General features: G+C 39.9%; 2 protein-coding genes across 3 annotated transcripts; both read right to left on the bottom strand.

Annotated features, from left to right (window-relative positions):
- Positions 1-4,442: 4,442 nt before the first annotated feature.
- On the bottom strand, positions 4,443-7,156 carry LOC108856614 (probable WRKY transcription factor 58). Of its 2 annotated transcripts, none has more exons than XM_018630460.2 (4): positions 6,621-7,156; positions 5,712-6,265; positions 5,027-5,176; positions 4,443-4,868 (listed from the first exon to the last, which is right to left on the bottom strand). In XM_018630460.2, exons 1-4 carry the CDS (start codon positions 7,005-7,007, stop codon positions 4,577-4,579), a joined length of 1,383 nt encoding a protein of 460 aa, XP_018485962.1. In that variant the 5' UTR covers positions 7,008-7,156; the 3' UTR covers positions 4,443-4,576. The 2 variants fall into 2 exon arrangements, with proteins under 2 accessions (XP_018485962.1, XP_018485963.1); XM_018630461.2 differs by having other exon boundaries at positions 5,712-6,262.
- A 3,081-nt stretch (positions 7,157-10,237) lies between these two features.
- Positions 10,238-12,402, bottom strand: LOC130512672 (uncharacterized). The gene is made up of 2 exons (XM_057010886.1): positions 10,759-12,402; positions 10,238-10,402 (listed from the first exon to the last, which is right to left on the bottom strand). The coding sequence occupies exons 1-2, from the start codon at positions 12,002-12,004 to the stop codon at positions 10,368-10,370; spliced, it is 1,281 nt and encodes a 426-aa protein (XP_056866866.1). The 5' UTR covers positions 12,005-12,402; the 3' UTR covers positions 10,238-10,367.
- Between the last annotated feature and the right edge of the window lie 1,658 nt (positions 12,403-14,060).

The following is a 14,060-nucleotide window of genomic DNA, read 5'->3' as shown; positions in this document are numbered from 1 at the left end:
ACTGAATATGATAAACTCAAGATGAAAGAAGATGACACTATTGACAGCTTCGCCGGCAAGTTATCTGAAATTGCTGCAAAATCGGCTTCTTTAGGAGAAACGATAGAAGAATCAAAACTTGTTAAGAAATTTCTCAAGAGTTTGCCAAGGAAAAAATATATTTACATGGTGGCTTCCCTTGAGCAAACGCTTGATCTTAAAACAATAGGTTTTGAGGACATAGTTGGGAGACTAAAAGCGTTTGAAGAAAGAATAGCCGACGAGGATGATGAAGCGAATGAAGATACAGGAAAACTAATGTACGCCAGTGGTGAATCGAGTAACGAATCCTATGGATACAATGGTCGTGGTCGTGGACGCGGTGGAAGGTTTAACAGAGGTAGAGGTCGCGGTCGTTATAGCTCTTATCAACAACAACGAGATGCATACAGACAGGGACGTGGAGGTGATGCCTCTCATATTACCTGCTTCAGGTGTGACAAACTTGGGCATTACGCCACGGACTGTCCGGACAAGCAACTAAATCTTCAGGAGACCGTTGAAAAGAAGGATGAAGAAACTCAGGCAGCTGATACACTAATGATGAACGAAGTGGTCTATTTAAACGAGAAGAAAGTGAATCCTAAAATATTTGATACAGAGTCGGATGCAAGTGACGTATGGTATCTAGACAATGGTGCTAGTAACCACATGAGTGGAAACCGCATGTTTTTCCATGAACTTGATGAAACAGTGACTGGAAAGGTTCGCTTTGGTGATGACTCAAAGATCGATATATTGGGAAAGGGTTCGGTGCGTTTTATAGTCAATAATGGAGAAAAGAAGATCTTAAGGGACGTGTATTACATACCAGCACTAAGGAGTAACATTGTCTCCTTGGGACAAGCCACCGAAGGAGGCTGTGAAGTACGCATGAAAGATAAAGAGCTAAGCCTCTTTGACAAGCATGGCAAACTTATGGTTAAAACAACAAGGGCAAGCAATCGTCTTTACAAAGTCACACTGCAGGTAGATCAACTCCACTGTCTGCAAGTGAAGAGCTGCACTGACCCTGCTATTTGGCATTCACGTCTCGGCCACATCAATAAAGACACGATGAGAATGATGATAAATAAGGAGCTTATAGTTGGTGTTCCTAAAATTGAGAAAGATATTGACACATGCGTATCTTGTTTGCGAGGGAAGCAAACAAGGAAACCCTTCCCACAAGAGACTGCATATCGAGCATCAAAACCATTGGAACTTGTACACGCAGACTTGTGTGGACCTATTAATCCATCGACTCCTGCAGGAAAACGTTACGTGTTTGTTCTTATCGACGATCACACAAGATATATGTGGACCATTCTTCTTGAGGCTAAGAGCGAGGCACTGGAGAAGTTCAAGAAGTTCAAAGTATTAGTAGAACGAGAGACACATACTAAACTGAAGACTTTAAGGACAGACAGAGGAGGAGAGTTCACTAGCCATGAGTTCACTGTCTACTGTGATAAATCTGGTATTACACGTCACTTGACTGCTCCGTACTCTCCCCAACAGAACGGAGTAGTAGAGAGACGTAATCGGACAATACTAGAGATGACAAGATCAATACTTAAGGGCATGAATATGCCTAATGAGTTCTGGGGAGAAGCTGTTCGGCACACTACTTACTTAATAAATAGAGTTGCAACACGATCACTCGACGGTGTGACTCCTTATGAAGCATTAAGAAGGCGGAAGCCAAATCTCTCACACTTAAAAGTGTTTGGATGTGTGTGTCACGCACGAACTGAGATAGCTGGGAGGAGAAAGCTTGATGACAGGTCTAGAACTCTGGTTCATCTAGGAACAGAGCCAGGATCAAAGTCATATCGTTTATATGATCCTCTCAGTAAACGTATTGTTGTGAGCCGTGATGTTATATTCGAAGAAGAGAAGGAGTGGTGCTGGACAAAGCAGCCTGGGAGTAATAAGTCTGCTGAATTTAAGTTTGATATACGAATGCTTGGTGATAATATTGAAGGTACTAAATCCGATGAAGCTAACGATTCAGAGAGTAGTGAAGGTGATGATGATGACAGCGAGATGGATGAAGAAGAAGAAGAACAGCCAAGACGATCAAGTAGAGTTTCAAGGCCACCTGCACATCTTAATGATTACGTGCTCATTGCAGAGCTAGAAGGAGAACAACTACTAATGATCATCAATGATGAACCTTGGAGCTTTGCAGAAGCTAAGGAGCTGGAAGTCTGGATCAATGCTTGCAAAGATGAGATATTCTCGATTGAAAAAAACAATACATGGGATCTCGTCGAGCTACCTGCTGGCGTGAAACCTATTGGCTTGAAATGGGTATTTAAAATCAAACGTAACGCCGACGGAACCATTAGCAAGTACAAAGCTCGTTTGGTGGCTAAAGGGTATGTTCAACGTCATGGGGTAGATTATGACGAAGTCTTCGCTCCAGTGGCACGCATAGAAACCATACGACTGATCATTGGACTAGCAGGATCTCACGGTTGGGAGATACACCATCTCGACGTCAAGACTGCGTTTCTTCACGGAGAGTTAAGGGAAGAGGTATATGTGACGCAACCTGAAGGGTTCGTTGTTTCCGGTGAAGAACATAAGGTATACAAGTTAAAAAAGGCTCTTTACGGTCTACGACAAGCTCCTAGAGCTTGGAATATAAAATTGAATAAGATTCTCAAAAGCCTGAAGTTTGGGAGATGCTCGAAAGAACCATCTTTGTATCGAAAGGAAGAAAACAGAGAACTTCTTATCGTCGTAGTCTATGTAGATGATTTGTTAGTCACCGGATCATCGCTCAAAGCTATAAAGGAGTTCAAAGATGAGATGGCTGCAAAGTTCGAGATGAGCGACCTTGGAAAACTGACTTATTACCTAGGTATAGAAGTCTTGCAACTTGATCACGGAATTGTACTGAAACAGGACAGATATGCTCGAAAAATACTTGAAGAAACCTTCATGAGCTCCTGCAATAGCTCTCAGGTGCCGATGGAGTTAAATGTCAAGTTCTCTAAAGCGGTTAAAGAAGAGAAGATAGATGAGAAACAATACCGCCGTACTATTGGTTGCCTTCGCTACCTATTACACACTCGACCAGATTTGTCGTTTGCGGTTGGTGTTCTTAGCCGCTATATGCAGGACCCGAGGACTTCTCACGGAGCTGCTCTGAAGCTTGTTCTCAGGTATCTACGCGGAACATGCTCACTTGGGTTATACTACTCACGAGGGACAGGAACGAAGCTGACAGGTTATAGCGATGCATCGCATAATGTTGACGAAGACGACGGTAAAAGCACCACGGGTCATATCTTTTATCTTGGTAATAGCCCTATCACTTGGTGCTCAACTAAACAGGAGATTGTGGCTCTTTCTTCTTGCGAAGCTGAGTTCATGGCCGCGACCGAAGCAGCAAAACAAGCAGTATGGTTGCAAGAGTTATTAAGTGAAGCTGTGGGAGAAGAAAGCAAAAGTGTTCTTATCAAGGTTGATAACAAATCTGCGATAGCCCTCACGAAAAATCCGGTGTTCCATGGAAGAAGCAAACACATTCACAGGAGGTTCCATTTTATTAGGGAATGTGTTGAGAACGAGCTGATCGAAGTTGAACATGTAGCTGGAGTTGAGCAAAAGGCAGATATTCTTACCAAGTCACTTGGTAGGTTAAAGTTCAAGGAAATGAGGTGTCTTATTGGAGTCGAAGATGTGGATGAAGAGAGGTTCAAGCTTAAGGGGGAGAATGTTGATAAGCTTGAATAACTTAGCGACCAAGTTATAGAAGTCCTTAGTGATTAGGAAGTTGTTTAACTTACCTTTGTGTGTTTGGTTTAGGATTTCTATTAACTATAAATATTGATATGTCGATGGACTGACATATGTGTGTTTTGTGATTGAAAGCTCATATTGTGTTGTGGTTGAAGCTTTGATATATTGAATAAGAGAAGGACTTCTTATTACCAACTTCTTGTTATTCTATAGGAAGAACATGACGATTGTGGTTGTTTTGGGGATTTCTTCGGTGGACGGCTGCGTCTAAACGGCGGCGGAGATGGCGTGGAGGACCAGCTGGAGAAGAATGCTTGGAGTTGAAGCAACCCATATAATGAAGTTATAATAATCAGAGGAGAGTTTCCAGACGACGTGAGTATCGACCCGGGTCGGGTAAACGGGTCCAACGCAGGGAGGACAATCCCCGCATTAGACCATTGAAAATGAGCAAAAAAACAAAAAAAAGAAGTTAAAAGGAAATTAGTTTTAGATATAAAATAGAGAACCTGAATCAATAGAGAGATAATTACGGAGAAATAGACAATTCTCCTTAATCTTTGGAAGAGAAAGAGGCAAGAAAGACAAATACTGTCATCTTTAATAATTTACATATATTTTCATATCCTCAATCAATAATTAAATACAAAAAAAAATCACAATTCAAGAGCAAAAGAAACAAAAATTTATTAGAGGTTTTGATTTTCATTTCATTAGTCAAGCATGCTCACATCACACATGTTACAAGTCAAGTAGTATCGAGCGGCTAAATCAATCTCGAATTCCTCTGTTTAAAAGTCAATTAGTAGTTATTTTCTTCTTCTTTCAATCTCAAAAGAACCGGAGACTGGCCTGTAATATTGGTGTTAGCGAAACGCATATGTTGTTGCATATTCCCCGACATTGATGTCATACGGTGGTGGTCGGAAGTTCCCGCCGTGTTTGAGGTTGCTGCGGCCGTGCCGTTTCTAGGGGCAGGGACGTCGTGGTTATGTTTACCTTCGTAAGTTGTAATGACAGCCTTCACATCAGTTGAAGCTCTCTCTACATGTTTACGGACCGTACAATTCGACGTTGTACATTTATAATAGCTCCTAGTATTACCAAAATAAAAGGAATATCGTCAACAGATAAAAAGTAAATGAAGCAATACATACCATATTTAATATATTTATATATGGTCTCAGTTTTATGTAACCATACTATAACAGCCAGCACTCGGTATATGAAACTCAGTAACCCTAAATATTACCTTGGATGGGGATTTCCTTTGACTACTTTTTGTCCATACTTGCGCCACCTATAACCATCGTCGAGAAGGTCGACTTCACTTCTTGTCTGAACGACGATTTTCGGCTCGGTCACCGACCGGTGAGTCGTCGACACACCACCGTCAGTTTTTCTACAATCCCAATATTTTCAATCAATCGAATGGATACCACAAACCGAAACTCAAACTATTAATTTTGTTAGGACGGCTATACTACGAACTGATCATATATTATGTTTAATATGTATGTAGGAAAAATTTCAGTCATCTATATGTATCATGGTTTGAAATCTTGACTTGTACAAATAATCTGTAGGCTGCAGCTGCAATATACGGCTAGCTTTGGCAATTACTATTGGAATATTATACATGTCATGGATATCATTTTATTATATGTTTCAATATATACGATGTTTTAGAAAGAATATTTTATTTCAGTTTACATAAGTTTTAGAATTTTAAAATTAACTTTAGTTTTATTAGAAACTGATTCAACTTATTAAATTTTACAATATTTTTTATAATTAATTAACTAATTTTAAAATTATAGCTTTAAAATATTTTTTAGAAAAATATAAATTATTTAATTTTTGTGCACTAAAGTAAAACATGAAATATTATAAAACGGAAAGAATATATAAATGAATGCTCTTTCTACTATATATACCTTATCTTTGACGCCGGAAGATCGTCATCATCAGTATCGTTATTATGATCCTTACCATAACCACTATCATCACTAGACTCCATCATCTGTCCTGAACCACCAATGTAATGAATATCACCAATTTCACCGGAATTTCTGGCACCACCAGCACCACCACGACGGTTTTGAGGTTTCTCATGATCATGCTGACCTTTGTAAATTATCTGAGTGATTTGTCCATCTGATGACCGTTCAACTTTCTTCTTAACCGGACAATTAACCTGAGTGCATTTGTAATAACTCCTCGGATATTCACACCCTTTGATCGGCTTTTGGCCGTACTTCCTCCAGTTATAACCGTCATCCGCCGGTTTATCAACGTTCACTACGTTATATGACCGGTTATTATTGTTGTTATTCGCAAGATTACTATAATGGTTTCTAGCTCTATGATCAGCTTGCGAAACTTCAAAACACTGACGGTCATGGACGGCCGTGGATGTCGATGGCGGCATCTGGTTAGGAAATGAGTCTGGTCGTTGCGGTTGGACAAGGCTGGTCTGACGTGGTGACTGCTGCATTAGGGGTATCATACTAGGGATTTAATTAATACTATTAAGGAGAAAGAAAAGTATATGAAAAATGTATACTACTAACAATATCCAAGAAGATTATCAACTTCGTAGACTTGAATGGATCAGTTTTAAGATAAACCAAGATATTTACATGAACTTCTATAAATGGTTGCTCAAAAAAAAAGTTCTATAAATGTGAATCATAAACTTATATATATTTAGTAATTGGGTTAATTCAATAAATATCAGTAACAACTAGTAGAACAAAAAGAGGATTTAGTTTATCATTTAATCATAAGTTTATAAATAATTAATGACCTGACCAAAGCCGAAGAAAAAAAGTTTAATTGATTACCTGAGGAGGGAAAAACATGGGAGAGGTAAGAAGACTAGAAGGGCTCAAACCCGAAGGAATTGTAAACATCGTACTTCCTCCAGCGAACATCCCCGCCGTCGAACGTCCTCCGCCTCCGCCTGGAGACACCGAGATAGCTCCGGCAAGAAGCTGAGAAAACGATGCTGTCCTTTGAGTATCCGGCGTCAGGACGTCAGGGAAGCTATCAACGAACAAAGACGAGACAAAAGAAAGTGGACCTGGGCTCAGACTAAGCCCATCTCCACCGCCAAAGAGATACGCCGCCGTTTCGATCGCCGGTGGTCTATGCGGAACTGTAATCGTGGGTCTTGTTGGAGCCACTAACGTCGTCGTTCTCATCGAAGTTACATCGTCCTCCAGCGCCATTTCTGAAGTAGATCTCGATCTTTGTAATTAAATCTCTTTGGCCTTTGATATTACCGTGTGTATATATAGAAGAAAAACAAAGAGACAAGAGTCTTCTGTTTCAATGTCTGATTTTCCAGATTGGTTTCGTGCAGCCTTGACATTGGTATTCAAAAGTCCGCGGGCTAAAGATGGAATTTCTTTTAATTTATAATAACATATCATTTTTTTTTGTCACGAGTAATAACATATGATTATTACTAATTTATTGTGGTCCAATCTCTCTGTTCTGAATTTCACATTTAAAGCTTTTTTATTAGTACTATGGATAAATAATTCAACTTGCATCTTTTATTTTGTTTGAAAGTTTGATTAGATAAAACCAGATTGATGGCGTTTAACTTGTAAAAGTCATCTTATATGCCATTTGTAATAGAAACAGAGTGAAATGGAAATATCTTCATTAAGATTAATGAATGTACAATATGTTCCTTATATACAAGATTAATTATCACTACTCTAACTGCTACTCTAACTGCTCATTTACAAGTATACAATACTATAACACCTAATAGTCCCCCTCAAGATGGCGTTAGAAGTCCATGAAAACCCATCTTGGACATATACTTGTGAAACAGAGTAGGATATAGAGCTTTGGTGAAAGGATCTGCAAGCTGATTCTCAGATCTCACATGAAGTGTCTTGAGCTGACCAGCTATGATCTTCTCGCGTATGGAATGACAGTCTCGCTCGATGTGTTTGGTTCGCTCGTGAAAGACGGGGTTCTTGGCGATGTGAAGAGCTGCCGTGCTATCACAGTATAGAACAGGTACAGTAGGAGGAGCAACCTGCAAGTCATTAACCATACGAGAGATCCACATGATTTCTTTAGACGTGAATGCCATAGAACGATATTCTGCCTCAGCAGACGAATGAGAAACTACATCCTGCTTCTTTGATTTCCATGATATCAACGAATTGCCAATGAAGATGCAGAAGCCCGAGATAGAACGCCGAGAGTCAGGGCAGTTAGACCAATCTGCATCGCAAAACGCTTTGATCTGAAAGTCATCATCAGCAGGGTAGAAAAGACTCTGTCCAATGGTTCCTTTGAGATAATGTAGAATCTTAAGAGCTGCTTTAAAATGAGGAACACGCGGAGCTGATGAATATTGACAAAGCTTATGAACCGCAAAGCATATATCAGGTCGCGTTATAGTAAGGTAAAGCAGTTTCCCAACCAAACGACGATAAGATTCTGCATCAGTAAGTAAGTCACCATCTTCAGAAGACAGCTTGATGCTTGGATCCATCGGAATAGATGATGGTCTACAGTCGAGGAGACCAGCATCAGTGAGAAGCTCAAGAATGTATTTGTGTTGACAGAGGGAGATTCCTGAACTTGAACGAGCTATTTCAATACCCAGAAAATACTTAGGTTGACCGAGATCACGAAGCTTGAAGCAAGTAGAGAGCTTCGAGATGAGAGAAGTCACAGAGGGATCAGAGTTGCTGGCGATGATGATATCGTCAACGTAAACCAATACCATGAGAAAGACACCAGCAGAATAAGACCAAAACAATGTGTGATCACCATTGATCTTTTCAAATCCCATAGTCATAAGAGTAGAGGAAAATTTCAAGAACCATTGTCTCGAAGCCTGCTTAAGCCCGTAGATAGATTTCTTGAGTTTAAGAACAGCGTTTTGTGGAAGATTGTCCCCCTTTCTCTCTGCATATCCTTCTGGAAAATCCATATAGATTTCCTCAGACAGATCGCCATTGAGAAACGCACTAGAGATGTCAAGTTGATGAAGAAACCATTTCTTCTTAGCTGCTAAAGCGAGTAGCATCTTGACAGTAACCATCTTGGCTACAGGAGAAAATGTATCCACAAAATCAACACCCTCTTGTTGAGTGTAGCCTTTGGCGACGACACGACCTTTAGGTCGCTCAACTGACCCATCTGCGTTGAGTTTTAGTTTAAAAAGCCAACGACATCCAATAGTCTTCTTACCATCAGGCAGAGAGCAAACTGACCAAGTATCAAGGTTTTCTAAAGAGTCAAACTCGTCGTCCACAGCCTTACACCAGAATTTGGACTTCTTCGCTTCTTTAAAAGAGGAAGGAGTTGTGAGAACAGAGGAATTTATAAAAGAAAAATGAGAAGAAGAAAGCTTTTGATAAGAGAGAAAGTCGGAGATTGGATAGAAAGAGTGAACTGAATTGCACAAATAGTCTTGCAAGTAAGTTGGTTTCTTTCGTAACCGAGATGCAGTTGCAGAAGGCAAACCTGCATCAGAGGGTGAAGAGGCATTGCCTGATGTTTCACCAGAAGATGACGGTACAGAAGGTACAGAGTCATCGATGTGAGCAAGACGAGGAAATAAAGCTTTTGCGGCATCAGAAAGAGAGGAATCCGCAAAAGGAAAGATTGTTTCATGGAATATGACATGCCGAGAAATGGAAATGCTATTAGTTTCAAGATCAAGAACTCTATAACCCTTGTAACCCGAAGGATATCCTAAGAAAACACAAGCGTCAGCCCGGGGATCAAATTTGGTTCTACCTGTGGGAGAAGTACTTTTGTAACAAAGGCAACCAAAACTTCTAAGGGAATGGTAATCAGGGAGCTTGTTCATAAGGATTTGGTAAGGAGATTTGTTTTTAAGGACAGGGGAGGGTATACGGTTGATAAGAAACACTGCTGACATTATGCATTCCCCCCAGTACACTAAAGGTATGTTGGATTGGAATAGAAGGGATCTAGCCACATTTAAGATGTGTTGGTGTTTCCTTTCTACAACTGAGTTCTGTTGAGGGGTTTCAGGGCATGAATGATAGGAAAGGATACCTTTGTCTTTGAATAAAGAACCAAAGGTCAACTCAGGAGCATTATCAGTCCTAACAGCTTTAATTTTTGCACGAAATTGAGTTTCAATCATTTTGATGAAAGCAGGGAATTCAGTCAAGACATCAGATTTGGCTTTTAACATGTAAATCCAAGTTGCACGACTATGATCATCAACGATGGTTAAAAAATACCTATAACCTTCATGAGTTCGAACAGAAAACGGACCCCAAACATCAATATGAATCAAGTCAAAACAAGCATCACTAATATGATTATCAGAAGGAAAAGAGAGACGCTTTTGTTTAGCTTGATGACAAATAGAGCAATGAAAAGGATCAATTTTCTTGGTTTTATTCAATGGTAAAATCTTAGACAATGAAGCAATTTTATCCATAGAAGGATGACCTAACCGAGAGTGCCAAATATGATTGTCTATAACAGATGCACAAACCGCATTATTCTGACTATTATGAAAAGGGACAGGAATAAGAGAACCTGAATCAAGCACATATAGATTGTAAATCTGTCTACCCTTGCCAATCATCAACTCCCGTGTAAGATCCTGTATGAAACAAGTACTAGAAGTGAAGCCAACCATTGATTCAGTATCTCTAGTAAAGGAACTAACACTCAGTAAATTGAAACGAAATTGAGGAATGAACAACACATTTTTCAATGTTATATTATCACTAAGACGAATAGGACCTATACCAATAATGCTCACAGAGTTTCCAGTGGGTAAAGTGACAAAGGTATTGAGGAGGGGTTTAATGTGGGTGAATAAGGATCTATTATGACTAACATGGTGAGTAGCACCGGAATCTATTACCCAAGAGTCACTTGAAACTAAAGCATTTCCGGAAGAGAGAGCTGAAGGCATGCCAATGAGAGAAAAAGTATATAGAGGTAGGAAAGTACCAGTCGCTTTGCAAGCCTCTGATACAGCTGAAGGAGAAGGAAGAAGTCCATTTGATGTTGATGTATGGCTCTGGTCTTGGAGTTGAGCACTGAAGTACGCGATGAACTGTTGCAGTTGCTCAGAGCTGAGAGTAGAAGGTATCGGAGAGGTAGCATTTGCAGTCACAGAAGTAGACTGTTTCACGTCTGGTGACTCAGAGATGATAGCATTTGCAGAAGCTTGACCATGTTGAGAGGCTGTATTCTTTGGTGGATAAGTTCTGCCTCGTGCTTTAAGACCTGGTGGATAACCATGGATCTTGTAGCATCTATCAACAACATGTCCAACACCTTTGCAATGAGTGCAAACCGGACGAGGCTTCCCATAAGAAGATACCTGAAACGTGCTAGCATCAACAGAAGTCTGAGAAGTAGTTCTTGCAGAACGTTGACTATCTTCTTGATCGAGAATATTGAAGACTTCAGACAGAGATGGAAGGGACTTCTTCATGAGAATCTGACTACGGATGTGATCATAACTGTCATTGAGTCCCATAAGGAAGTCAATGACTCTGTTACTCTCATTCTGTGCCATAAGACCTTCAATAGTATGAGCTGGAGCGTTCAGACTGTTGAGTTCTTCCCACAATGATTGCGTCTTGGTATGATACGAGGAGAGATCCATGCTACCTTGACGAAGTGAGTGTAGTTGATGACGGAGCTTGTACAGTCGTGGCAGATTAGATTTGTGGAACCGAGTGTGAAGATCATTCCATATATCAGATGCAGCTTTGAAATACAACACACTTGTGTAAATCTGCTTTGAAACGCTGTTAAGAAGCCAAGATTTGACCATACTGTTGCAACGACACCAGATCTTGTAGAAAGGATCAGTATCAACAGGCATAGCAATAGATCCATCGATAAATCCTAGCTTGTTCTTTGCCTCTAAACTCGTAGTCATAGCTATAGTCCAGATGCTATAGTTCGTTCCATCTAAAGCCTCAGATGCTAGAACTAAGCCAGGGTGATCTGAACTATGAAGAAAGTAAGGGCTATGAATGTTATCCGGAGAGTTAGATACCTCAAACGGTTTAGTGGAACGAATCACAGCTGGATTATCTGAAGAAGGTAGGTTAGCAGCTCGATTTGAAGATCCAGAAGCTTCGCGACGGAGATCGGAAGCTGGAGATGAATCGCGATGAGTCGGAGATTCGCGATCAGGAGTTGAGCTCCTGTATTTGGAAGCACACTTTCTCTTTCCCATAGTTGTGGATGATATGATCGAAGAAGAAGAAGCGGATGATAGGGATGATCGAATCGATTCGAGAGATCAGAGAGATCGGAGAGCTCGAGTCGTGAAGGGGATAACCAAGATGGCGAGATGCGGAAGAAGAGATGAATCGAAGAGAAGTCGTCGTTGAGAGAGAGCGACAACGGAAAGAGAAAGCGATGATCGGAAAGTGAATGAAGACGGCGGAGCAGTGATCGGAGATCGACGGTTAGAGATCGGATCAGTGAGCTCAGCTCACTCGCTCTGATACCATAATAGAAACAGAGTGAAATGGAAATATCTTCATTAAGATTAATGAATGTACAATATGTTCCTTATATACAAGATTAATTATCACTACTCTAACTGCTACTCTAACTGCTCATTTACAAGTATACAATACTATAACACCTAATAATTTGTTCTCTCTTTCTTTGTCAACGTGCTACTATTTGTACTTGTGTATAACCTAAGGTAAATTTTTATTGGTCAACATACAATGTTTACTAAACCTTTTTTTGTTTTAATGTTAGAATTCTCATTATTTGGAAAATTGAGTAGATGATAACCAAAACTTTACATGAGTAAACACATGAGATTGTCACTTGGTAAATATGTCTAATATTTCTTTTAAAATTCGAGTTGAACTTGTGAGTCTTGCATTATCCATATTAATCTCTCAACCCTGAAACCACGATAATCTCATAACGTAAATTCATATCATCAGAATATATATAAAGTTGAAAATTATGTCCTTCAGTGTTGATCATAGATGTTTTTTTCCGAAGTTTCCCTCACAAGACCGGCACTACAAGAGTGCAAGGCATCCACCAAATGGCGACAAACACACACTTTTTAGATTAAATGAGCGTAGTGCACACAAAAAAATAAAAATAAATGAATTTATAGATATTAGTTCAAATTTTCACTGATATCTTTTTATAAAAGAAAAAAAGAATGTTTTCACCATTCTATCACAACCTTCTAGATTTGTAAAATAGCCGCGCATCGAACCGAGTTGCAGAAAACTACTAACAAATCTTTTACCACTGGCCAACTCCGCATTAGTATACTATCGAATTATCCCTTTGTGGCTCTTTATAGAATTGTCACTAATACAAATCAAGACCAGTCCAGTCATTATGCCAGGGGAGACTCTAGCTTTTCATAGACTATATTTAACGTTACGAACGGAGACTCGGAGAGGGTTGATATTGTTCTGTTTTGCTACGTAAAGGTTAATGAATTTACAGGTGGGAATTAAATGTGAATAATGTAATAGCCAATAAGAGTTCACCTTATTCCATTTGACAAAAAAAAAGATTCACCTTATTCCTTTATAAGCCAAACACAAAAGGACCAACTTGCTTATGTTGTAGAACTTTTTGGAACACTTAAAATCGTGTAGAACACAATCTTCAATGTACAAAGAATAAAATTCGAAAAAAAGTTAAATGAACTTTGAATTTTTGTTTTACATAATTATGATAGATCATTTGTTAAATAGGGAATAAATTTATACTTTTGACCAAAATTTCTGCTTCCTATTTTTTTCATAGTATATATATATATTTTTTTTTTTTGATCTTGTTGTGGAAATAATGTGTAACATCCCGAGTTGTGATATGTGAAAAGGCTTAAGAGAATTGATTTGACTACCTATATCACCAAAGTTGACTTACCTTTTCCGGAGCACATCCTGAAAGAACTCCAGAGTTAAGCGTGCTTGAGCTGGAGTAGTGGAAGGATGGGTGACCTATCGGGAAGTGATTCGCGATAGCGTGCGAGTGAGGCCAAAGCACGGAGAAAGGTCATGTGGTGATTGCAGGGTCAGTAAACGATGATTTCGAGCCTTGGAAAATTAACGACCGACCGTCGGATGGGATGGGGCCCACGGGCCGAGAGAGCGGGCGTGGGTGGCCCATTAGCCGTGGGCGGGTCGGGGCGTTACAAGTGGTATCAGAGCTGGTTAGCCGTCTTAGTTCTGACCTGAGAGGCGTCTTGAGACCTGTCGTGGGGCGCAACGAGGACGTTGCGTTCTTTGAGAGGG

Source organism: Raphanus sativus, chromosome 5 (assembly GCF_000801105.2).
Source record: "Raphanus sativus cultivar WK10039 chromosome 5, ASM80110v3, whole genome shotgun sequence".
NCBI classification, from domain to species: Eukaryota; Viridiplantae; Streptophyta; class Magnoliopsida; order Brassicales; family Brassicaceae; genus Raphanus; species Raphanus sativus.
This window is presented reverse-complemented; position numbering and strand designations above follow the sequence as displayed.

Bases quoted from the DNA above. Each gene is read 5' to 3' on its own strand.
- LOC108856614 (XM_018630460.2), bottom strand. From the start codon at position 7,007: ATGGCGCTGGAGGACGATGTAACTTCGATGAGAACGACGACGTTAGTG. The intron at 6,266-6,620 runs GTAATCAATTAA...CCCCTAATGCAG, and splicing joins CCATGTTTTTCCCTCCTCAG to CAGTCACCACGTCAGACCAG. The intron at 5,177-5,711 runs GTATATATAGTA...TTGGGATTGTAG, and splicing joins CTTCCGGCGTCAAAGATAAG to AAAAACTGACGGTGGTGTGT.
- LOC130512672 (XM_057010886.1), bottom strand. From the start codon at position 12,004: ATGGGAAAGAGAAAGTGTGCTTCCAAATACAGGAGCTCAACTCCTGAT. The intron at 10,403-10,758 runs GTACTTTCCTAC...TGTTTCATACAG, and splicing joins AGAGGCTTGCAAAGCGACTG to GATCTTACACGGGAGTTGAT.